At 39.6% G+C, this 23792-nt stretch overlaps 2 protein-coding genes across 15 annotated transcripts in view; one reads left to right on the forward strand and one right to left on the reverse strand.

The window, feature by feature from the left end:
- cep290 (centrosomal protein 290) overlaps nt 1-11569 on the reverse strand; it is a 47218-nt gene extending 35649 nt beyond the window's left edge. For 5 of the 12 annotated variants that reach the window (XM_031279920.2, XM_031279925.2, XM_031279923.2 and 2 more), the window contains exons 1-17: nt 10770-11569; nt 10253-10330; nt 9952-10021; nt 9807-9853; nt 9021-9155; nt 8475-8528; nt 8257-8277; nt 6541-6687; nt 6260-6442; nt 5969-6058; nt 4038-4160; nt 3274-3294; nt 2995-3118; nt 1170-1342; nt 677-839; nt 445-545; nt 283-349 (exon numbers count right to left, since the gene is read on the reverse strand). In XM_031279920.2, coding sequence (XP_031135780.1) covers nt 283-349; nt 445-545; nt 677-839; nt 1170-1342; nt 2995-3118; nt 3274-3294; nt 4038-4160; nt 5969-6058; nt 6260-6442; nt 6541-6687; nt 8257-8277; nt 8475-8528; nt 9021-9155; nt 9807-9853; nt 9952-10021; nt 10253-10330; nt 10770-10883 — 1711 coding nt within the window. In that variant the 5' untranslated portion in view covers nt 10884-11569. Of the gene's footprint in view, nt 1-282; nt 350-444; nt 546-676; nt 840-1169; nt 1343-2994; nt 3119-3273; nt 3295-4037; nt 4161-5968; nt 6059-6259; nt 6443-6540; nt 6688-8256; nt 8278-8474; nt 8529-9020; nt 9156-9293; nt 9464-9806; nt 9854-9951; nt 10022-10252; nt 10331-10769 lie in introns of those variants that run through there. The other 7 variants (XM_031279926.2, XM_031279921.2, XM_031279919.2 and 4 more) reach the window with 6 other exon arrangements.
- A 58-nt stretch (nt 11570-11627) lies between these two features.
- The window catches only part of tmtc3 (transmembrane O-mannosyltransferase targeting cadherins 3), a 40771-nt gene continuing 28606 nt past the window's right edge, over nt 11628-23792 (forward strand). The window contains exons 1-4 of one of the 3 annotated variants that reach the window (XM_031279928.2): nt 11628-11779; nt 12775-12988; nt 13284-13502; nt 18538-18637. In XM_031279928.2, the coding sequence (XP_031135788.1) occupies nt 12800-12988; nt 13284-13502; nt 18538-18637 (508 nt within the window). In that variant the 5' untranslated portion in view covers nt 11628-11779; nt 12775-12799. Of the gene's footprint in view, nt 11784-12774; nt 12989-13283; nt 13503-18537; nt 18638-20604; nt 20622-23792 lie in introns of those variants that run through there. The other 2 variants (XM_031279929.2, XM_031279930.2) reach the window with 2 other exon arrangements.

Genomic DNA, 23792 nt, shown 5'->3' on the forward strand with positions numbered 1-23792 from the left:
ATAGGAACACTGTTTCTGGAGAAAAAAAAAGTATTTCTGTGACATTTTTTAAATGAATCATAACTGCATTACATTACCAGGCCAATCAGTGCAGATATTTAAATGATTGTACACAACGCAAACTAACTTCATCCCTCCAAGTTTAGACAAAGACGGACAACTTTTATCACGAGAGATATAATAGACAGACAGATGGAAACACCCTAAAGTAACCCTTTAAAAACATTGCAAAAATGTTAATACAATAATTGGTGTTGTTTAATGCCATGATTTTTGCATCACCTTTTTCCTTCACAATGCATCTGATTTGTTTCTTTAGCTCCAGTCTCTCTTCTTCAAGCTGTTCAATCTAGAAAGAAATGAAGCAGTGAGGTGTGAGGTGCTCAGAAAACATAGTTGTTATAAAAGCAGTGTATAGTTATAACATTTTTAATTCCACTTTACCTCTTTTGTGAGGACTTGGTTCTCTGCTTTGTACTGGCGTTGTCTTAGATCTTTGGCTCGCCTGAACTCCGTCAGATCCACTTCCTGCTTTGGTTCCAGACCTTGTGAGTAAAGAAAATACCAAAATAAACCAAATTACAATGAATTGCATTTCTCCAGGTCAGTCAGTTTCTAAATAGACTGAGAGATGGGAATACATTTTTTTTTTTTTTTTTTTTTTTTAAGAACTGACCTAGTTTTTCTCGGAAATCCTCGTTTTCGTCCATGAAGTCATTGATTCTCAGCTCAAGCTGGTTGATCTCTTTGGTCATGGCCTCTGCCTCAAGATCTCTCACTCTAATCTGATTTTTACACTCTTTAATCTCTGCAATGGCTGCTTCCAGGCCATAAGTGCCCTGTAATACAGATACAGAGCAGTGAATAGTCGTCTATCAAAAACCATGTCCTTTTCCTGCTTTCTTTCTCAACTCATATGCTTTTTGGGGAAATGAGGATGTGATTAGACATGGTGGAAGACAAACACTTAGCTTGTAGATCCAAAAAAGCATGTTGATCACACCATAGTCACATTTAGTCTATTAAAAGTGACGGTGGTCAAGAAAAAAACAAAAAACATAAGCCTCAAATTCATTCGATTTGGATTTTAAAATGATTTGAACTAAGCCAAAAGTTTAAAAACAAAAAAACAAAAACAAAGAGGAAAGACAGACTGTTTGTAGACTTACAGACTCATACTGGCTCAAGCGGTTTGAAGCCTCAATGAGTGCTTTGTCTTTTTCTTCAGCATGAGCTTCCACAAGCTTCAGCGCCCGCACTGCTTCCACTGCTCTCGTCTCTGCAGCTTCCAGCTTGGACTTCAGTTCTTCCATCTTTCTCTGCTGCATGGCGGATGGTAGGCCTTGGACAAGAAAGTCAAAATCATTTCTTAAACTGCAGACAAAAGTGACCATCTGGTGAGTGCAGAATATCAGAATGTATTTGCCAGTCCCTCTAGTTCACCTCATAACAAGCATAGGTAGCTTAACAGACTTACATACTGGTACTTAACTCAAGTTCACCTGTATTTAACAGCCACAGAATTTGTTAAAAGACAGCCCAATAACATAATAGCTACAGTATAGTTCATACTTAATTTAGTAGAAGGCTGAGATTGAACTGACATACAAGGTAAGTAATGACTAAATTGGCATGTTGGGGTGATACTACTACTACTACTAACTTAGATCTAATGGTAAACTTGTACCTTTAAAGGCCCAGACACACAGACCTGATGGCCGACCATCGGCAGAAAAGGCAGTTAGACTGATCAGTCTACCTGAGTTAGTCAAAAAAGTGCCTCGGAACACACCAAAGCGACGAGACGTAATACGTCTCCATAACAGCAGGCAGTGCTAATCTGTATTGTCGCCCAAAAATGAAAACCGGCAGCTGTTTGGAGGAACGCGTGACGTGGGTCTGGTTTCTCCGGAAATTCAAAGACAGACTGTCATGGCGGCTTGTTCAGAATACGATCTCATATTGTACTAAAATAGAAACGTGTTTCTGAAAACATTTTAAGCGAGAAATAGGCCATGCAGTTGTTGAATTTGTCTTCATTTTAGATCAACAAAGGTCAGTTTAAAAGATTTTCGTCAGATTTTGAGAGACTCTAGTCACGCTCATTCCGCTCCCCGTTTCCGGGTTAGCACTCTACCAATCAGATGGGTCATTTGAGTCCGACTGCCGGCAGTGCCCGCCCCGCCGATTATACATGTCAAATCGGCTAAAATGAAGGCCGACGGCCCCTCGGACGGACAACGGCACGGAACACACCGAACAGACTCGAGTCACTGACCTCGCCAGACTGTCCAACGGCCGATTATCGGCTTGTGTGTAGTAGGCTTAACAAAACTCTGGCTCACCTTTAAGTAGCCAATTAAAGAAAAAGGGACCACAATGAGGGTTTTTTCTTATCTTTCTGTTCCTGTGAATTCCTTTAAAATACAGATTTCTAAGGGCAGACACACACTACCTTACTTAACCTGTCCAATGGTGCCTGTATTTTCTGTAGTTTTGGAATCAGTGATTATTTCCATAGTTCAATATTTGTTCAATTCATTCATTGTTTAGTCTTAAAATGTAAAATAAATAAAGTAAGGAAAAGTGGAAAATGTCCATCACGCTTTCCAACAGCCCGAGGTGACATTTTTCAAATTACTTGTTTAGTCTGACTAACTGTCCAATCCCCAAATACATCCACGTTACAGTGATATCAAACAGAGAAAAGGAGGAAAATATTAAATTTGAGAAGCGGAAAGCCCCAGAATGTTTGGCATTTGCTTCCCAAGGCTATTCAACAGTTTGTCTATATTTTTTCTCTTTTTGGAGTGTGACATTTTGAAAGGCCCTTACGAATCGTATGAGTCGTGTTAATTTTTGTTAGTTAATATGATTTTTATCAGCTGTGAGAGCAAATTAACATTCACCTCAACTCAACAGCATTTAGCTGGTGTCTGGGGCTTAAGTTGACCTTAAGTTCATCACAATTGTCTTAAGCAGTGATCCACCCACCTCTGTCTTTCTTTGTGGATGTCTTTAGCTCCTCGATAAGCAGGGTGTGCTTCTCCATTTCCCCTGTGTATTGCTCCACCTGCTCACTCAGTATCTTGATTTGATTATCTCTTTCTTGGACAGCCTATAGAACATTAACAAACAATTTAAATGTATGAGAATGTATGTGTAAGCACAGCTTTAGCACACTAAATTATCAGTACTTTCGTCATTAAGTCGATTTATGAAGTTAAAAAAGGGGAGGCTGAGGTTGAGAGGCACAGAGCAGTTGAAACTTACGCTGCAGAGCTCATATATGACCTGGCCCAGAGCAGCGATAGAGATGGAAGGGAGGACAGGTTGATAAAGCATGTCAAGGCCAAGAGAGAAAGCAGAAAGCAGGAAAAATGACAGATAGATGGAAGAACATAAAATGACCATCTACACCAAGTCTTCTGTTAGAAAGAACATAAATAAAGGCATGCACACAACAATGACCCTCCACATTGTAATTATTATTTTCATCTTGCATATTAGCGCTTTCGGGCAGAAACCTTGTATTTCCATATTTCATCAGTTACATTTTATTCCACAAATCAATGCTTTGGTCACTCTTTATGTCTATCTGTGGGTTTAACAAATAAACAGTGACGAGGTGGTTTTGTTTGACTTCGTTGAGAAAAATAGATCAATAAAATGTTTTCAATGCAGGGTCTGTAACAATTAAATCTGGAGCACTCTGCTTATATTTAAAGCTTTTTTGACATATTTGCCAAGACACCACACATATACTGCTTAAATCCTTATGTCCTGCACCTGTAACTGTAATATATTAAAACATAACCACTTACTGTAGTTATGTTGTCAATGTTGTTATGTTGTTAAGTCAAATAATGCTTTTATTTCTGTCAGTACACTCCCTTTCGATAACACATGGCTGGAATAAATATCAATTTCCTGTTAAAAGTTATAGTACATTTCTTTCCATTACACATTGTTATTGTGGTGTAAGGTGCTCCAAAATCGGACTACATGAAAGAGGATGAATTCCTAGCCTGACAGACCTGCTGCAAGGCAATGATGTTGCTTTTGTCCAAGTCCAACTGGGCTGAACGCAGCTTTTCCCTCAGATCGCGGATCATCTGCTGGTACACCAAAATTTCATCGTCCTTCCCAGATAGCACTCTCTATGTGTGAGGAAAAGATCATGTCAGCACAACGGAAGGCTTGGTATGGTCCTGTAGAATAGTTCAACAGACAGCCAAATGCAGTGTGGATGGTTTAGAAGCATAATGATGTGCACATTTACATGATTTTCAGTGAAGGAAGGTGAGCACCAGGAACTAAATCAAGAAAGCAAGTCCCTTGTACGCAATTTATTTTTGTGCTCCTATCACCTTTTAAGAACTGTGAAGTTTAGGCAAATTAGTCCAATAACGTATTCAAAAACCGGCAGCTTTGTTTGAAACAACATCGAGACACTGTCCTCGTCTTAGTGGTTTACTGTGTGACTTTGATGTTTGAATGTAAATTGCAGAGGAGATGTGGAGAGGTGGAAAAGTAGACTGAAAATGTCCTTTCTCTTTCTCTTGTTCGCACACTCCCTGAATTTGACCTTTTTAAGAATAGTTGGTAAATCAAGTACATAGTTCGGTTTTTAATGTAAAAAAAAAAAAATTTAAATAAATTTCTAGCAACCAGTGCTTGCTTACATTGTGAATGAACTTGTACAGAAATTCTGAGAGCCTTGAGGGATGTCTTTGATTAATCAGTGACACTTAGTACAGCAAAATTCACTCAAGATAAGCCGTTTTCCGATCAAGTAGTTACAGGAACTTAGTTATAGGAAAAGTCCACTTCTAAGCAGATCTTACTAACTACTCTCCCCCAAAACCGTTTTTTTTCCATTTGCATTCGCACTGGCCAAGTGGCCATAGGGACTGGTAGGAGGGGTAAGGGAGTGATGTAAGCACGGCAACGGTCTAACTAAATACTAAATCTAATGTATATAGCATATTTGTCATAATTTAAATTAAGTCTCCCGAAGAAAAACGGGTATCTCTCTCTCCCCTGCCTCTGCCTGCTGCGCTGTGACCGTGTGTGTGTGTGTGTGTGTGTGTGTGTGCGTGCGTGCGTGCGTGCGTGCGTGCGTGTGTGTGTGTGTGTGATGGCCAGCCTGGGAGTTTTGTCAAGCTTGTGGAGTTTAACTCCGAAAAGACAGTTAACCACAGGTTCCCGTTAATCTTATGCTGGACATGTGTTGTGATATTTAAACAAACGAACCGTGAACGGCGAAATAAAAGCCTCTTATTTACGAGACCGGTCTGAGAGACCTCCAGCTTACAGCGGGGTCTCTGAGCAGTGACGAGCTAGCGGCCGGGGCAGGCGCTTGCTGGCTGTCGCCTCACTTCATGGAGCTTCTCAACTCCGAAAACTTTGAAGCAAATTGTCAATTCGGCATCAATTTTCGAAATACTGCCTATATTCAAAATCTAAACAGTTCATTTCTCGCCTAAAATGTTGTCAGAAGTGAATTTAGTGATGACTAAGATGGCGAAAAATTTTTAAAATTGTCCCGTTGTTGGTCTGTCTTTACTGGAAACCCGACCCTCGTTGACCTAGGTTCCTTTGCTGAAAAGGGAAAAGAGAAAAGCCCCTGCCCTGAAGTAGGAGCTGAAAGAGTTACAGGAACTGCGGCCATAGGGACTTAAAAATCCCCAAATTGGTCCAGTCGGAACACGAGAAAAAAAGGGTTCTAGGAATTTTATGTTCTAGGAACTGCAAAAATCCCTCCAGTCGGAAAGCGGCTATAGTTTCTGGGCCTTCAGAAAGTACTCCCCACGAACAGGGACTTTTTGTGCGGCAGGAACTAAATTAAGACTCCAGTTCATAGCGGTCGAAAGGTTTAAAATTATTCTCTCCTCCTTTATTACACATATCTTTTAATTGCATCTTGCGTAAAAAAAAAAAAAAAAAAAAATTGATTAACACTCACCTTCCACTCCTCCACTTTGGCATTGACTGCTGCCATAATCGGGTCATCGTCTTCCGTCATGCTACGAATCTTATCTGTCAACTCACTGATCTGCACATTAAAACACACAAACCATAAAAGCTTCAACAGTGCAGTCTTTTGTGATAATAATCCACGTCATGTGTGTGATACCCTTGCAGTGAAATGGTAAATGGTGTCAGGTAACTCATCTCAGCACGAAAACATATTTTACAAACCACACACAGATTAAGGGTGGGAACAGAATACAGGAAAACTGAGGAGGTTATTTACTTGCAGCTTTGCATGGTCCCTTTCTTTCCTGAGCTGGTCCATACTGGAGTCAGTCTGCTGTACAACAATCTTCATCTTGTTATACTCATCTGTCATCTTCTCCATCTCCCTCACAGACTCCTCCAGACTTTTCTGCATCTGGTCGTTCTGTGTCTTCAGGTGTACGTTTTCATCCTCTGCTCGCTAATGGACACCAAATAATACAATGAACTTGATTTGTGAATGCATGTAAGGTCTTTTACCGTATTCACCATATAGTAGACAAATAGACTTCCAAGTACCTGAAGGTCTTCCAAGCACTGGTAGAGCTGTCGGTTGGCCAAGGTGAGCTTCCTCTGGGCCTCTGCGTTCTCGTCTCTGGATGGAAATGGCTCTTTCTGGTCCAGCTCTCCGCGATAGAATTCCACATCCTGCTCGAGCTGCTCATTCTGTCAGGGTGAGGAAAGGACAGACTTAGTCTCAGAAAAAGAACTGGATCTAATCTGTGTGGTCCTACACTATTTTAGAAACACTACATTTGTTATTAAACAACTAGTTTGTCAAAATGAATAGGCAATGCAAATATTTTGATAATTTAATACTTCTTTCAATAATTTTTCATGCAAAGCTTATCTGGTTCCATCTTCTGAAATGTTTGTCTTACTGTAAATTATATTATGAATAGCATTATGATATTAACGCAAATTATAGTTAATTGAATATTTTTGGTGGCATGGAGGAAGGGGGGGCCCAATCATCTGCATGTGGCCCTACTGCCCGCACTGCAGTCACACAGTTTTACTTTAAACAGTAACTTGGGCCGGGCTTGGGCATATTCGATGGCGTGAGTGGTACCGGAGCGAAAATAGTGCTGTATGGAGCGAGAGATAAGACAACGCTCCAACTTATTTTTTTTTAAACTCTACGCTCCATCCAAAATCCTCCTGCTCTGCTCACACGCTCTGGTCCCTACTGGACACCTTACACTCTCTTATCCTTCTGTAAAAAGCTGTGGCAAAATACAGTGGTGCTCCTAAGTTTATGAACCCATGCTAAAGTCGACTAAAAAGAGGAATAAAAAAATCATCTTTTCGAAATTGATCTTAATGCCTTAATTAATAAAAAATAGGAAAAATCTAACCTTTAAGGACACCAATTTTCTTTGTGAATGAATAATGTATCGTAAATAAATAAATGAACTTCCTTAAAATACAGGGGGCATAAGTAAGTACACCCCTATGTTAAATTCCCATAGAGGCAGCAGACTTTTATTTTTAAAAGGTTATTTCATGGATCCAGGATACTATGCATCCTGATAAAGTTCCCTTGGCCTTTGGAATTAAAATAGCCCCACATCATCACATACCCTTCACCATACCTAGAGATTGACATGGTTTTATTTCAGTTAGTCTAATAGCTGGTTTGATTTGCATTGAGAGATGATTTTATGGAAATTACCCCATGCCAATCTCTAGGTATGGTGAAGGGTATGTGATGATGTGGGGCTATTTTAATTCCAAAGGCCAAGGGAACTTTATCAGGATGCATAGTATCCTGGATCTATGAAATAATTGGCCTTTAAAAATAAATCTGCCTGTCTGGGAATTTAACATAGGGGTGTACTTACTTATGCCCCCTGTAATTTAAGGAAGAACATTTATTTATTTACGATACATTATTCATTCACAAAAGAAAATTGGTGTCCTTAAAGGTTGGATTTTTCGTCATTTTTTTAATTAAGGCGTTAAGATAAATTTCCAAAAGATGATTTTTTTTTTTATTCCTCTTTTTAGTCAACTTTAGCATGGGTTCATAAACTTATGAGCACCACTGTAACATAAGAACAATTCTGCAGCAGTAAAACATGTGCAATAAGTGACTTGTAGAGATTGTTTTTTAAAAACCTGTACTACATATACTTGCTCACTTGTACCTCTAAACAACTACAAACACTATCAAACTGATACCTATTTTGAAAAACTAAAACCTAATTTTACTTCACTACCTATATTTCTTACCTTCTTCTTAAGCTTTTTTATCTTTGCCATTGGATAAGAAAGAGATGAAAAGAGATGATGGATTTTGAGAAAGTGCTCATGTGAGCAAATGATGGCAGAGCACATGAGACTACACACGTTTTAAATTAAGTAAGAATAGATGGTGGACTGACTGAGGATGAAGTGATTAGTGAACAAATCTTCATGATCCGTATCATGTAGTGCCAGATGTCACATACCTCTCTTTTCAGCTTCTTGACCTCATTCTCAGCCTCCTCTGCTCGCACAACCAACTAGAAGAACACAACAGAGAGTAAAAAATGCAGAAACACAGTGCATATTTAACTACACTAGATGCACAACAAACTTGAGTTACATTTGCACTTGGCAATATTGTTGCTCCAGTATAATAACCTGTGTTAATCAATGGAATGGGACTAGAAACACTGATGAATAAGATTAGTGCAACTAAAGATTATTACTCAAAGAATTTAAATATGTCACTTGTAATGAACCACTAAATTTAAAATGTTAGTTAAAATATAAGATATGCAGTAAACCCACTGGCACTAGCTCTTTCCATGAATAACATCAAGGGACAAAAACATTTATCTTCAACAGCATGTACTTAATAATCAATGTCTAACTAGTTAGACATTGTATCAAGCTTTTTTAGTTAAACCAATGTCTAACTATTGAGCTAATATGTGTAGGTCAGCCAAGGACTGAATATTGAATCCATAGTCCTATGCCATGTGTGGGAATTATGGGCAACATGCTCATACCTCCTCATTGGTTCTCTTTTCCTTGCCCATTTCTTTCTTTAAATGGGTCAACTCCTTCTCCCTCTGCTCCAGCTGGGTCTCGAGCTGCCGAATCTCATCTCTCAGAAAGCGGGTGTCTGGCCCTGTGCCGGATTGCTGAGCCGTATGGACCGGAAACGAGACAAACAAACACCCAAAAAACCCCCACCGAGAAACCTCTTAGTCTCGCATCATCTCCATCTGTTCTTAACACTAATATACACTTTCACTTACAAGTCCTAAAATGAGGATTACCTTTTTCTTTGCATTACAACCTTAGGAAGTGCAAATTCAGATTACATACAAACCTTAAACAATGAAGGAAAAAAAACATTCAAATTGAAACTATAAGTAATGATTATCAGCAAGCACGGAATTAGCTGTAATCTTCTTAGGTGCTGTCATTCAGTGGCAACCACAACAAATCCCTTTGTAGCTAGGGTTACACTCTGTGATTGGCTAAAAGATTTGGCCGGAAGTAAAAAAAAAAAAAAAGGACCACACAAAGAGGGATTTCCATTTATGTTTTTTTTTTTCACATGTAATAATATTTACATTGCACCACTTCTGCCTCCTGATAATTGATCATTCACAATTCATAGATTCATCCTCTGCATCAGAAAATCTTCAACAGTACTGACATTCAACCCAGTGATTAAAAGAATCCCTGAGTAGCTCAATAAGTAACATACAATATGTGGCATACATTATGAAAGTATGCAGACATGCAGTGTGACAAATACACAGACAGATGCTGAAAAGTATTACCTTGTGCTCTTGTTCCAGCCTCAACACCCTGGCTTGGAGTTCCTTTTCTACAGTGCAGAAGACATGATCAACAATGCAAACGGTTGTCTTTGTTAGCAAAACTTAAAAGATATGAAACATTTTGACTACCAAACCTTGCACTAACCGGTTTTAGCATGCTTCACACCAATGTCCTCGAGAAAGTTGTAAGCAATAGTAACTTCTCGATCCTTAATCTAACAGGAAGAGGGAGAGAAGACAATTACGTCTAAAATATATTATTTTAATTGCAATATTTCAAGCAGCATATGCCCACAAAATTGCATCAATGCCAATAATGTAAACTAAAGTTAGTAATTGTAAACTAAATATTTTTGCTTATTGACAATACATTATACATGCTAGTGGGCTTGTTGATAGAAATGTGTGGGAGAGAACAGAATCATTGCAACAATAATACTGAGCACCTTCAATAGAGTCTGAAACACTCTGAAGACTTGAATAATGTTCTCCGGAGATTTATCCTTCACTTCCCATTTTTCTGTCTGCATGGAAAGCAAGTGAGAAACAGTAAATGCATAGTCATTTGAACTCATAATAACAATATTCTGATGGAGCACACGAACCTGAAACCATATAGCGACAGAGATGGACCAAAAACAGGTACTTTACTTTATGCAGGTATGTGAGACTACTATGTGAAATATCCAGGTCAACAGTGACCACAGAAGGAGAGGGCAGTCATAGCAAAACAATATAAGTACATGTTGCTGACAAAGCCACTGAGCAAGAGCTGTAATACCCTGAACAATAATCTCAGGTGAGCAGGAGCACAGTAGTCTTGCATTGCAAGTAGCAATAGCTACACATACACAGCACCACTGTACTCAGCTTGTAATTTGAAACCAGAGAAGCGTTGGTGGATGGGCAACTGAGCAGAAATGTGAAATGTAAATATTACTGGTGTGAAGTGTTGACAATTACCGAAACGAACATGTCGAAGACCTCGTCCACTTGGTCTTTTTCACATTCAAGGAGGCTCGCTGGGTCAATTCTCGTCACTTTATCCCACTTAAGAGCAGCAGGCATCTTGGCCATAGCGTATTTGTAAATATTTAACCAAGAATTGAGCAGACACCTAGGTTAAGTGATAACTAGCTAGCTACACAATGTTAGTGTTAGCTTGCTCATTGTATTTAGGAAGCTATGGCTAAACATTTCCGTGCTCCCCAGAATTAGCCTTACTGTTCGCACAAACGCTAGCTTACGCTGAAATGTGTGTAGTTAGCTAACGTTACATTTGTGGTTACGTTTAGGTAACGTTACGTTAACGTTACTCCACAAACTAAGCTAATGTTACAAGAAATTCGGAGATCAAGCAACTCCACCTGTGGTCATGAATTAACGTTGAAGTTAGCTAGACGCTGTGATTTTGAAGTTAAAAGTTCTGTCGTTTTACATCGCTCAGTAAGATGAGTTAAATATGCCAGACGGAGAATATGGGCTAACGTTTACGTTACAGGAGAGTTAAAATTACAGTAAACAGCCATCCTGAGGTTTCCATGATGTGACGCTTCGGCTGCTAGGTTACCACTGACAACACTAGCTAGCTATCTAGCTAATTAAGCTAACGTAAACGTTAGTCCACAAGATAATAAAACTAGTAACAAGTGAAGAGAGGACCCTTGTAGATAACTTAACCAAAATATAGAGACATGACGACTATAGCATTACCACAAAGTACTTAAAAGTCGCATTTTAACAACTTGGTATTGGTCACCGAGTCTAGCTAGCTTTGCTAACGTTTAACTCATAGACAGTAAAATAAGGTTTAACTTGCGCGGTCACCCCTACACCGGAAGTGATATTAATAATCAAGCGGAATGCCGCTTGCAGATGAATTGTTTAACGTTACTCCGTATGTGTGACACTGTTAACCATTCCAAGTTATTAGTATCACCTCTACAGTCACCGTCTGCCCTGTTACAGACACGGTAGGTAGGACATTTAAGAAAGACTTCAAAAATGCATCTGCATCCACCTTATTCGTCTTGAAGACTGGTGTCCATCTAGTTAGCATTAGCTAACGTTAGCTAAATGTGCCTCATCTTTAGCTAACGTTAACGTTATGTTGCAGCAGCCAGTATTAAATTGCCAGTGCATGCTAACGTTATGTGGTTCTTTTTGTACTTTTATATTAGCGATCGAACGATAGCAATGTTTATTCTTTTAATCAACGCCTGCCGTTGGATAACTAGCTAACGTTAGCTATTTAAAGAGGGTAATATTAGCTAGCAATTGTTTTAGATTGCTGTTAAGGTCCACCCTCCTTGCAAGTTACCATAACGGCGAGGAAAGTAACGTTATCGTCAGTATCAGCTTTAATGGCCAAGTAACGTTAAGTGGGAACATATACACGGACTTTGATTCCGGCTTTTTGTTGCAATCATGATAGTAACGTTACATACAGAGACATATACATACGGCTAAAAACAAGGACAACAAAGCTGAACAAGGTAAACGTTAACATTTGACTGCTATGTAACGTTACAGATATATAAGTTTGTATATAAAAACATGTACATATATATAGACATATACACATGCGTACATACACACATGTAAACAAGCAGCTATATGAGTTCTATTGTGACAAGGATGCAACTTAAGAAAAGTAAAACAACTGTGAAACATGGTTGTTACATACTGTAACGTACTTGTTACTGTATGAGGTTGTTTAATAAACTTGCCCTACAAAGGCCTTTGGAAAGCTGCATTGTTTGTATGATTGAATGGTTGCTTTCGAAATGTTAATTCCAACCAGGAAATCAATCTACATTACAAGGTACCTGCTTTACAGATGTGCTGTGAGCTAATTGAAATATATATGTCAAACCTCTTTGTTTGTACAGTGATCAATGACTGCTTTGGTCAGCTTTACAGATGTGCTGTGAGCTAATTGGAATGTCAAACCTCTTTGTTTGTACAGTGATCAATGACGGCTTTGGTCGACCATGGCTGCCATGTCATGGAAGGAGATTTTACTTTTGACTGGACTGGTGGTGGGATGTTACTGGAACAGTCTGTTGTGTGGCTTTGCATTTGATGATGTCTCGGCAATCCTTGATAACAAGGACCTACGGCCCTCAACCTCTCTCTACAACCTATTCCGTAATGACTTCTGGGGAACACCCATGACTGAGGTAAGTCATGTTCCATGACACACCTCTGTGGTTTATCAGTATGGGCTTACTTTTAGTTTACATTGATAAAAGCTGAAGTGGCATGCCTCAAGCATTTACATTAAGTTTAAGGGGTGATTTATTATCAGTTTTATTTAGGTCAATGAAGTCCAGTTTCAGTTTTAGGAATTTATTTGCAACCTCCTCAGATTAACGTGAGTTTGAAGTAAATTTAAATAATAATAGCTTAAATTTGTCAGCCTTTAATGTCTCTCAATTGGTCAACTGAGGGTATATTGTGTATGTCCCACTACAGGAGCGGAGCCATAAATCTTACCGACCATTTACCGTACTCACCTTCCGACTGAACTACCTCTTCAGTGAGCTGAGTGCAGCTTCCTACCATCTGCTCAATGTTGTTTTGCACGCTGTAGTATGTGTGCTTTTCCTGCGAGTGTGCCGATTGTTCCTGGACAAGACTTCCAGCTTGGTGGCAGCGTTGCTGTTTGCTGTGCACCCCATCCACACCGAAGCTGTAAGTGTACATTTACTATGTCAAGGCTATATATGTAACATACAGTATGTTATGGTTGAAAATAACTTTACATACAATTACAAACTGATATGACTGATAAACTGTATAGATAGACCGTATTGCTGATAAACTCATCCAGTGGACTTTTGTTTGACGATGTTACTTTGTTTATTTAAAGGCCCACTGAAATTGTATCAGTACTTAATGTGTAGTATTTAGGGATGCTGATTTAGATTTTTTTTTTTTTTTTGACAAATGGACGACCCTCGCTAACCGAATATTAACCGTTAACCGACAAGCAGGCAACAGAGCCCTGTTTGTCCAAGACGCTCAGACACATTTTCCACATCTGCAGACTTGTACCGGTCGCGCAGCCACGATGTTCCATGTGGACACATGTAGCCACTTTCCTGGAACCGCTTCTGTGTCCGTGCGACCGACACAGGTCTGCAGCTAACCGTGAAGCGTACGTCCAAGCCTGTCTTCATCGCATCCACCTGCGAGGTTGTCAGCTGTCTGTCTGCCTGGCATACTCTGTGTGTAGTACGGCCAATTTAACCCACCAGTCCTCATTGATTAAGTGGCATGTGTCACGTAGCTCTCTGCTGTAAGCACCGTAGCTCTCAGCTGTGGGCGGCGTCCTTCAGAGAGCCACAAACTTAGCAGAAAAAAGAGCTTAAAACCCAACTTGCTAGTGCAAAGTTTGCACTATAATGTCAGTGAATATGAGTAAAATACAGACTTTACTTATCCTGTGCAAGTGCTCCGCTCGAAAAACAGATGTTTCTAAATCACATGAGGTCGCATGGTAATATTATTACAACAACCCCGACTGTGATGTTAAGTACAACCATCCGCAGATACATCACACAAAATAGAAGAGCCAATACATCAGGTCAGAACTTAGCAGTGCTCCTATTTACAGAAATACCAAACATAGTTTTGAGGTCCAAAATGTACATGTCTTCCCTAAACAGGGAATGGGGATTAGGAAATCACTCTTCGGCTGCTTAACACTTATAACATCACCACCTCAACATTGCTCCAACATGCCCATCAGCTCGGGTGGGGCATCTACTGTAAGTCAGACACTGTTTCAGTTTTGCCACTTCTGAACAGGTGGCCGTATTTATGCCCTTATCTATCTGGTTGGGTTGTCCACAGGATGAATATTTAATATTTTTCACCCACAAAGAAGCCATGTCAAAATCACATTGTTTTTATGATATAAAAAAAGTCAGTCAACTCCAGTTACTGCAACTTGTCATCTAAACCCCTTCTGTTAACAGAGCAGTTGTTATCAGTCATGGACATTGTTTTAGGCTGCATTGAAATCTTTTCAACTATATATATATATATATATAACTGTCATTTTTCATACACTGATCTTAAATTACCTGTAACAGACTAACAGTAAAAAGAATGCCATTTTTATATAGTTTTTAGTAAGGCCTCTGCCCAGGTCCGATTTTTCCTGCGCAGTCACAGAATGATTTGCGGCAGGTAGACGGCGCTACAGTAACACATTCTGAAGGGCCACAGATTTCTTTGCAACACCGGAAAGCCTGTGTTAGCGTATCCAGCCTTTTGAGCCAGGTAAAAGGAAGCAGGAGATTTCTTTATATAGGCCTAATTGTATTTTAATATTATTTTACAAGTTATCTGCTGTAGCTAATACTGGGGCAGGACCATCACAGAAAAGGAAGGAAATTAAACCAAGAACTAAAAGCTAAAAGTGAAAGACAAAAGGCAATAAAGCGACTCACACTGGATCAGGCTATCAACAGATGGAGACAATTACAGGATTGTAAATTATTCAAAACCCACCCCTAATTGGCCCCCTCAGGTATGTAATGTTACTTCTGTAAAGCATCTGTGGGTTTCATATAATGTGCTATATCAATCTAAGTTATTACTACGTTGGTTGCTACAACAAACTCTTAATGCTTTGGCTGGTGACACAGTGACAGTGATACCCGGTTTAGCTCACGAGACATCCAAAGTAGGCTAAGTTACCGTATGCAACACTTGAAATGCAACAATGCATCTGTAACTTGTTCTTTTATTGTAAATGAATGATTTTGTGTCAGAGCAATTTATTCATAGCAACTGTATGCCCTCCACATAACGCTAACTCAGTAATATACAGTGGGCAATACACCGTAAAGAACAGACCTTTGACAGCAGGTGTGGTACAAACACTACCGCTTTTGTCCAAAGCGGCCGCTAGAATCAACGCAAACTGAAAGTTACATATAGTCACTTTAAGGTTATTTTTTAAATTGAAAAGTTATTTGTTACAACTATTATCATGAGTGTTATCTGGACCACAACGTTTATTGGACATCAGAATCATGATCAGAAACCAAAAACCTTTTTCTTATTGCTTATCATTTGAACTTGATCTCATTCTCTTCTATAGAGCCTGTCTTAGAAAACGTCTTCCCCAATTAGGACTTGTAATTCATCCTATTCAACATAGCTGAACTGATGATCAGACAGGCCCTGAGTAGAAAAACAAAGAAAACATTCTGCTTCTTGGGACGGAGTGCTACTGTTACACAGCATGCACCACTGCGCCAATCTTCCTCATGGTGTTTTCTAATCTATGCAGTCTCTCAGACTTCTTGAATGGAAACAATTTGCCTCACAAATGAGCCCTTAGAGTTAGTCCAGCAAATGCCCTTCATGTTATCGCCGTCTGGAATCTCTCTCTGAACGGATCATTTGTTTTTTAGTTATGCTCCAAGCACTGAAGGTCCCTTCATGATAAGTGTGTACAAAGAGTCCTGTGTGTCCCCCATGTCTTTCTCAGTATCTGTCTTTTTGAATGGAGACTTCAGTTTTTTGTATCTCCAAGTATCTTGAAATACAGATTATTTAGTGTACTCCACAACAGTATATTAAGGCTTCAAAATGGCATTAATGGGAAAGCACTCAATGAATAGCTGTGCCCCAACGCTATACAGACAGACACACACAGAAAATGGGATTTGTAGTCTGAGTAAATCAGCCAAATTAACAAACCAAACTGTGGTCAGCCTTTCTACCATTCTTTTGAATTAGCTTTGATTGACTGACAAGACACTGGCTGTTTGTAAGCAGAAGTACTGCATGTTCCTTAGATTTCCTTGTTACTTGTGAGTCTATCTTCCCCGGACTTATTAGTAAATATGTGAGCAAATCATGAGTATCAACTTATCTGGTGATAGCATAAAGTACCTCTATATTTATTTAGATAATGCCACTCTTTGCTATGTTTATTAAGAGCAATTGGTGTAGTCAAACTAAAACAGTGAATGTAGCGCAGGGGCATACATGTTTTCTTAGTAACCTTGTAACAAAATGGCTCCTGCATAAGTAATTTGGCTTCCTTATCAAGTGAGCTAATGCAGTAGTGTGGCTGCCTGATAAAGTAAGTATAGGTAGGTATTGTGATCCTGTTCTTGCAGTGTTTTTATTTTTTTTATTTACAGGCCGAACCATTCAAAGGACACAGTGATATATACTAGTAGTTGCTGGTTTCAGCTAAATGGGCAGCTAGTGGATTATTTCCTCCACCACCAATTGACAATGAGTCGGTCAGTCAAAGAACAATGCATGAGCCTTGTTTAAATTTGGATGTTTACACCTATCTATAAAGTTGTAATCCTCTTGTAATGCTTAGTGTGCTCTTACGGGATACACACAAGACACAACAGACTCTTCTTTTGTAAAGGGCTTTGTAGAACCTTTTGTGGGACCTTATGTGTGGTTTTAAAATATGTATCTCTAAGAACGCATGCCTTTGGTTATGGTGGAAGTGAGAATGTTATTTCTTCCACACGAGGGCAGTCATCATTTACACAAATGACAGACGTTAATGTCAGAGAGGCTGCTTTACAAAGATTTTGTCATCCGCTGAAAGGATTTGCCTGACTAGACCTGTTTTCACAGCTGGATGGAAGGGGTTACTGCCAGTTGTAGACATGTGTGTTATGTTCTCAACGAGATTACAACATAGTGTTATTCTGTGTGTTTTTTTCACTTGAGGTGTATATGATGTATCTCTGGTGGTTATTGAACCCTGGGGTGAAATGATCATGTGGGAACTAATGACACTTTTGACACTTAAGAGTCTTATATACTAGACGCAGCCCACCTGGAACGTGCAAATGTGATGCCATGGGATCGCCGTGACTATTTATACCCGCGCTGGTGCTCGCGACACTAGTTGCGGTCTTCTCCTGAACAGTGGTGGCGCTAATGAGGAAAGGCTACCGACGTTGCTCTTTCTACGGACTAGAAGAAGAAGAAGGTAAACAACGGCAGAACTGGCAGCAGCATTGCCGTCAATGCTTGGATTTGATTCAATGACCTACTTGGTCGGATCAAGCCTTTCATTCACCATAAAAGAACTCATCTTAACCCAGTAAGTTTACAAGAGAGACTTGCAGTCACTCTTGAGAGTCCTGGCATCCGGTTGTCGGCGAACCCGTTCAGACCTCCCGTTTCCGCTTTGTCGCACGCCGCTGAAAAAAAAAAAAGAGCTGTGCGCGACAGCTGGGCGTGCGCCATAAATCGCGCCGGCAGGATATTTTACGTCATTTTGACGTCACGGCGGCGCGCGCCACCTTGGATGCGTATAGTATAAAACACGCTTTAAGAGCCCGTTGCAAAATAAGGTTTAGGTTACTTTATCTCACTTTACTTTACAAGCAAACACATGATGGGTAAAAACCTGCAGTTGTCAAAGTTGACCATTGATCGGTTTTACTGACAGAGGGGCAAATGAATGTTTCAAACAAACTTACACAAGGGGACCCTGTACCTCCTTTTATTCATTAGTACATACTCACAGTTCAACACAAGGGTCGGATACAATGCTGTTGGTCCGCCGAATAGTAAACTGCTCAAAAGTGTGTGTGTGTGTGTGTGTGTGTGTGTGTGTGTGTGTGTTTTTCTCCCTGTCATCGTAACCAACACTGCAGATTTAAAATGAACTAATTGGTATAGACGGGCCCCAGTACTGATGGATGTCACTTTTTATCATCAGGTCTCAGGTGTGGTTGGCAGGGCTGAACTTCTCTCTTCAATCTTTCTCCTGGCTGCTTTCCTGGCCTACACAAAATCAACAGGTGCAGACCACTCCATTGGTAAGTCTGCTGTACCTCACCAGTCTCTCACTTACTCATGTAGAAGATGTGCTGGGTTCATGTCATGAAAGCGTTTTTTTTTTTTTTCTTTCATGTGCGCTTCTATTAAGACATAAGGACCTTAAAGACAAATAAATAAATAAATAAATAAAATGGAACATGAATCTCACATATGTATTGATATCACACACAGAGCAATACAAGCTAAGCCAATCTCATGTCTACAACACTTCTCCTATGTCGTGGGAGTCAAACTGTGAAGAAATAAACATTGTGACTTATACATTTGACAAAATATCTACGCTTTTGCCCTCATGACATTCACTTATGCTAATAATCAAAATAATGTCATATTTATTGATATAACACATACAGCAATGCTACACAAGCGTCTGTGTTGTCTAAAACAGTTCTCCTATATATTTGGAGTCATCCAGTGTAAAAGTAAACATAATGAACATTATAACTCATATAAAGGACATACTATTTACACTTCTTCAAAAAAGGCCCAAATGTATCCAAAAATTCAAAACAGTGATGCCATTCTTCTCTGTAGAACGGTTTAGAATGGTAATAGATGATCTTTGGTTTAGAGGTCGACCGATATGGGTTTTCTCTGGCCGATGCCGATCTTTAGAAATCAGGGTCAGCCGATGAATAAATATTATTTCGAAAAATATATTAAATAAACAAAACAGGTAAGAAGAAAATAAACTTTGTCAAACTTTTAAATGAAAAAATAAAGTTTAGTGCACTTAGCAGCATTAAACTTCTGAGAATACAAATCTGCAAGCTTCACAGAAAGTGACATGTTATTATTAATCTCAACACTATTTCCTCCTAACTCCTGTTGAATCACATCAGACTAGGGCTCTCTAAAGTCAGTTCTTGTTCACCTGGTTTGTTAGGTCATTGTTCATTTGTTTGTGTGTTTTATCTGTGTTTTGGAGACCCTACTGTTACATGTCCTGTTGACCTCATTAGGATCTTATCTGGACACATTTCTGTCATTCAAGCAACTCCTGGTTGTAATTTAAAACTCGTCCAGCCAATTTAATAAAATTAAGGGTTTTATTCGTGCTCAAGTCCATAGATGCAGTTAATGGATACAGGCACGGAGAACTGAAGGCTCTGTTAGCAACGATTAGCTCCGTTAGCGGTTAGCTCCGTTAGCGGTTAGCTAGCTCCAGTTAGCTCCGTTATAGGAGTGGATGAGACTGCCACGGACAGGGGTAACAACCAGACTCTGATAAATGATATTCGGGGAGCTTCCACAGCGGTGTGGCTGCGGTGTTTTGTACGGTTTTATTAGTACAAAGTTAAGTACAGTTAATCCCAAGGCAAGAACACCAGCAACATGCTGCTGCTAACGGTAGCGTCTGAACCTGAAGTGGCTGCACGAGACACACGGCAAGAATTCACGAGGGGAGGGGCTGGAGGCAGCTGGTCTGGGCATGCTGTAAAAAATGTCGCCTATTCATGTTTTTAACACTAGGCTGCCCGCAGATGTGCCTGCTTATTAATCGGCTTGATATACTGGGATATTGGCCGATGCCGATTATGTTAAAAAAGGCCAAAAATCGGCCGATTAATCGGCTGGCCGATAAATCGGTCGACCTCTACTTTGGTTACGTTACTATTCTGACTTCGAGTTAGTTATCTCTTCTCACAACAAACTATCTTTGTTCTCCCTCGGATGACTGCATTCCATTGGCTTACAAGACATAAACAACCTCCCAAAGCATCATGGGAAACATAGATGGATGGTTAGCATCAGAGCTAGCGGCAATCGGCGGAGGTAAACGGCTGAAAAATCATAAATTATGGACATGAAGTGTATCAATCTTGGATGTAAGAGTTTGGATTTATTGCTCAACGACCCCAAAAAAAGGCAGAAGTTCCAGGCTGGATAGAAAACCTCCTGTAAAGGCTAGAAAGACACCACCGTGACTGCCGGAGCGTTAGCGTTTAGCTGGAAAAGACGGTATGTTTCTATCTATTATTGTACGACCCCTTCATCTACGGAGGGTTAATGAACAGTAATAGTCCACAGTCGTGTGTGTGTGTGTGTGTGTGTGTGTGTGTGTGTGTGTGTGTGTGTGTGTGTGTGTGTGTGTGTGTGTAATAGTCCACAGTCAAGTGTTTGTGTGTGGGGTGGAGGGGGGGCAGGGGCGTGAGAAAAAGGAGGTTTGTGTCAACAGAAAGGGTTGGGATAGGATCAAAGACGCTTGAGGGAATACTGTCGGTGTTCAGAAACTCAAGGTCACAGTTTACTCTGCAGCAAGGATAATTAAAATGGAATTTAATAACATTGTTTCTTGTGGTCTACTGTAATTACTTTACGTGGTTAGAGTGTTTATTACTTAATTTTCTAATGCAGTGGCACCTGCATTTGCTGTGTTTTTTGTGTGGTTAGTAATTTGTTGATGGTTCTTCATGGACGGGAATCTGTCACACAGTTAAAGGGTGGGGTTTGTTGTCATTAAATGCACCTATATATTTTTTTTTCTATAATTGCACCCTGAGGAAAATCTCTGTGTTGCAACCTTTTAATTTCTTTTATACTTACAACACTCAATAACCATCTATAATAAAGGCCTTTTAAACTTGTAATTTGATTCACATTGAATTGCTCTAGTTATGTTTCATACTTCTGTTTACATTTGTAACAAACCAACAAAAACCGTAACAGTTAGTTGTGGCAGTAACTTAAGTTTTAACTACAGCCCAATCAATACTGGATTTCTTAATGTCATATGTGAGAGTTAAAAATCAGATAACGAATGGGCATCCTGGTGTCTAAAGGATTGGGTGGCCGATCATGAACCATGGCAGGGGACCTTTGTTGCATATTGAATTCAATTTCAACAAGGGATGCACCAAATCCAGATTTTTGGGGTTCGGCCAAATACCGAATCCACTACATAAGATTCTGCCGAATCCGAAACCAAATACCGAATCCTACTTCCATCCTCAGTCCATTAACACAGTAAACACATTAATGAAGTAAATGACGTCCACAGCCTCTAAAATAGTTAAATGTAACAACTTAAAGGAGAACTCCAGCCAAATTTTACATTAATCTTGATTGCTATAAATATGCTAGTACAGTCGATAGAAGAAAAAAAACGAGCCAAATCGGTGCCAGTAACACAGAGCTGCTGCAGCTACATGTTAGCTACAACTTAGCTAAAACGGCAGTTGTGGGGGCATGATCTAAAGAGAGCCTTTGTGCCTCTTAACAGACACAAAATACAATTCAAATGTCTGTGCAACATGAACAGGGCCCTTACGTGACAACAAGATGCGTTTTCAACTCAGACATCCCTGCCGGTAGCTAGCTCGCCCTGCTAGCTGCCGTCTGGCCATCAGTGTATTCAGCCAGGCTTCGGTGATAATCAACACGCAGCAGTTCCGTGTGTAGTTGTAGTTCATCTATTTTGTGTGTGATCGATCTGGCGTTGGTGAGCAGGAGGCTTGGCAAATTTTCGCTAACCAGTGTATGATGAAGGCATGTTGGGTGGGTGAAATTAGAAAGTAGGGCTGCAGCTATCGATTGTTTTAGTAATCAAGTTTTTTACAGATTATTCCATCAATTAATCAAATAATCGGTAAGAACTACTTTTGTTTTATTGAAGAGCAATAATATACAATAGTTTGGTTTAATTTTTGGAAAAAGCTGCATTTCTATTGCCTACATTGCTTACAATATCATCTCTCAAATAACTAAACATTAAGTGTATTTAAGTGCCATATTACATTGTTTTTAAAGAAAACATTTTCTGAAATGCAATAACAACCTCAAACTAAGGCATACATTAAACGTACATAAACATGACCTTAAGTTGTGCAACTTAACTTTCAGAACTACAAGTTTCAACCTGACACTGATCTGTATATAGGCCTATATGTAAATATATGTATATGTAAATATTAGCTATACTCAACCTATTTTCATTTATATATTTGATTACAATGCTACACAGCTGTGTTACACTTATGCTAGTAGATCGTTGATCAGCAACAATCAGCTGTTTTTCCAAAGGGAAAGTCAACAAGTCGGCTCTTTAGATCAAACTGTGGTCACCACTATGTATTTTCTTGTCTTTGTTTTTTGGTAGTTGTTGTGTTTGGTGTAGTTTCATCGTCCATACGACTCTGTGATTTACTTTTGTCGGGTCCGCTTCGTGGAATGGATGAATAAGTTAGACTCAATGTTTTCTGTTGAGATGCTGAAGCATTGACATCGTGCTATTATTGTGGTAAGCTAGTTAGATTTTGCAGTAGACACACTGTACAGCGTTTTCGTTTTAATTACGTTTGAACCTATTCCAAACTTTGGATACTTTCTGTCGTTTTCTCCAGCCTGTCTCTTCTCTTAGCCCCTTACGCTCTTTCTTCATTTTGTCTTCTTAGTCTTCATGGCATGTGTCGCAAGCATCGTCAGCCCGGTATGCGACAGTAGTAATCCTCCATGCAGAAACACCGTGAGCGATACAACGTTGGTAACATTAATTAAACGAAGCTTCAAGGCAAATAATGTGTGTTTGCATCAAGGATTTTTAGTAATCGAATTATTCGAGTTACTCGAAGAATCGTTTGAGCCCTAGTGTCCCAGTTCAGAGGCTAAATCCTTGAAAGACCTGAAGGATGAAACTGCTCTTCCTTCCCTAAAAAGAACAAAACTGATTCATTCAGGCAGTTCTCATTCAGGCAGTTCACATTAAGTCACAGAGTTGAATATTTTAAAGTTTATGACCAATATGTTACCTTTAATTGGTCGATAGAGAATAAATAACACTGGGAATCGGGGGAAAGTTCTACAATAGTGCATACTAGACAAATGTGATATTTCAGATGGTAGATGACTGGCAAATGGTGTGCTGGACAAAATATGTCCATATAACTTCCATTTCCCTGTAACGATTAACATCACCCACCCTGCAGACAAGAGCAAACACCTGGCATCCATTATTTTTGCCCTGGCTTTTTTCAGTGGTTTTGCAAAGTGCAAGTGGTATTTCCCCAGTGATTGATGAAGTGCACATGCTTGACTGTGATATTTCCTGACTTATCGCGTTGAAGAGGATTGTCTGAACTAGGGATAGACTGACGATCAGCCCTGGCAGATTATCTGTATCAGCGTTTTATTTGC

This window comes from Sander lucioperca, chromosome 7 (genome assembly GCF_008315115.2).
Source record: "Sander lucioperca isolate FBNREF2018 chromosome 7, SLUC_FBN_1.2, whole genome shotgun sequence".
Lineage (NCBI taxonomy): Eukaryota > Metazoa > Chordata > Actinopteri > Perciformes > Percidae > Sander > Sander lucioperca.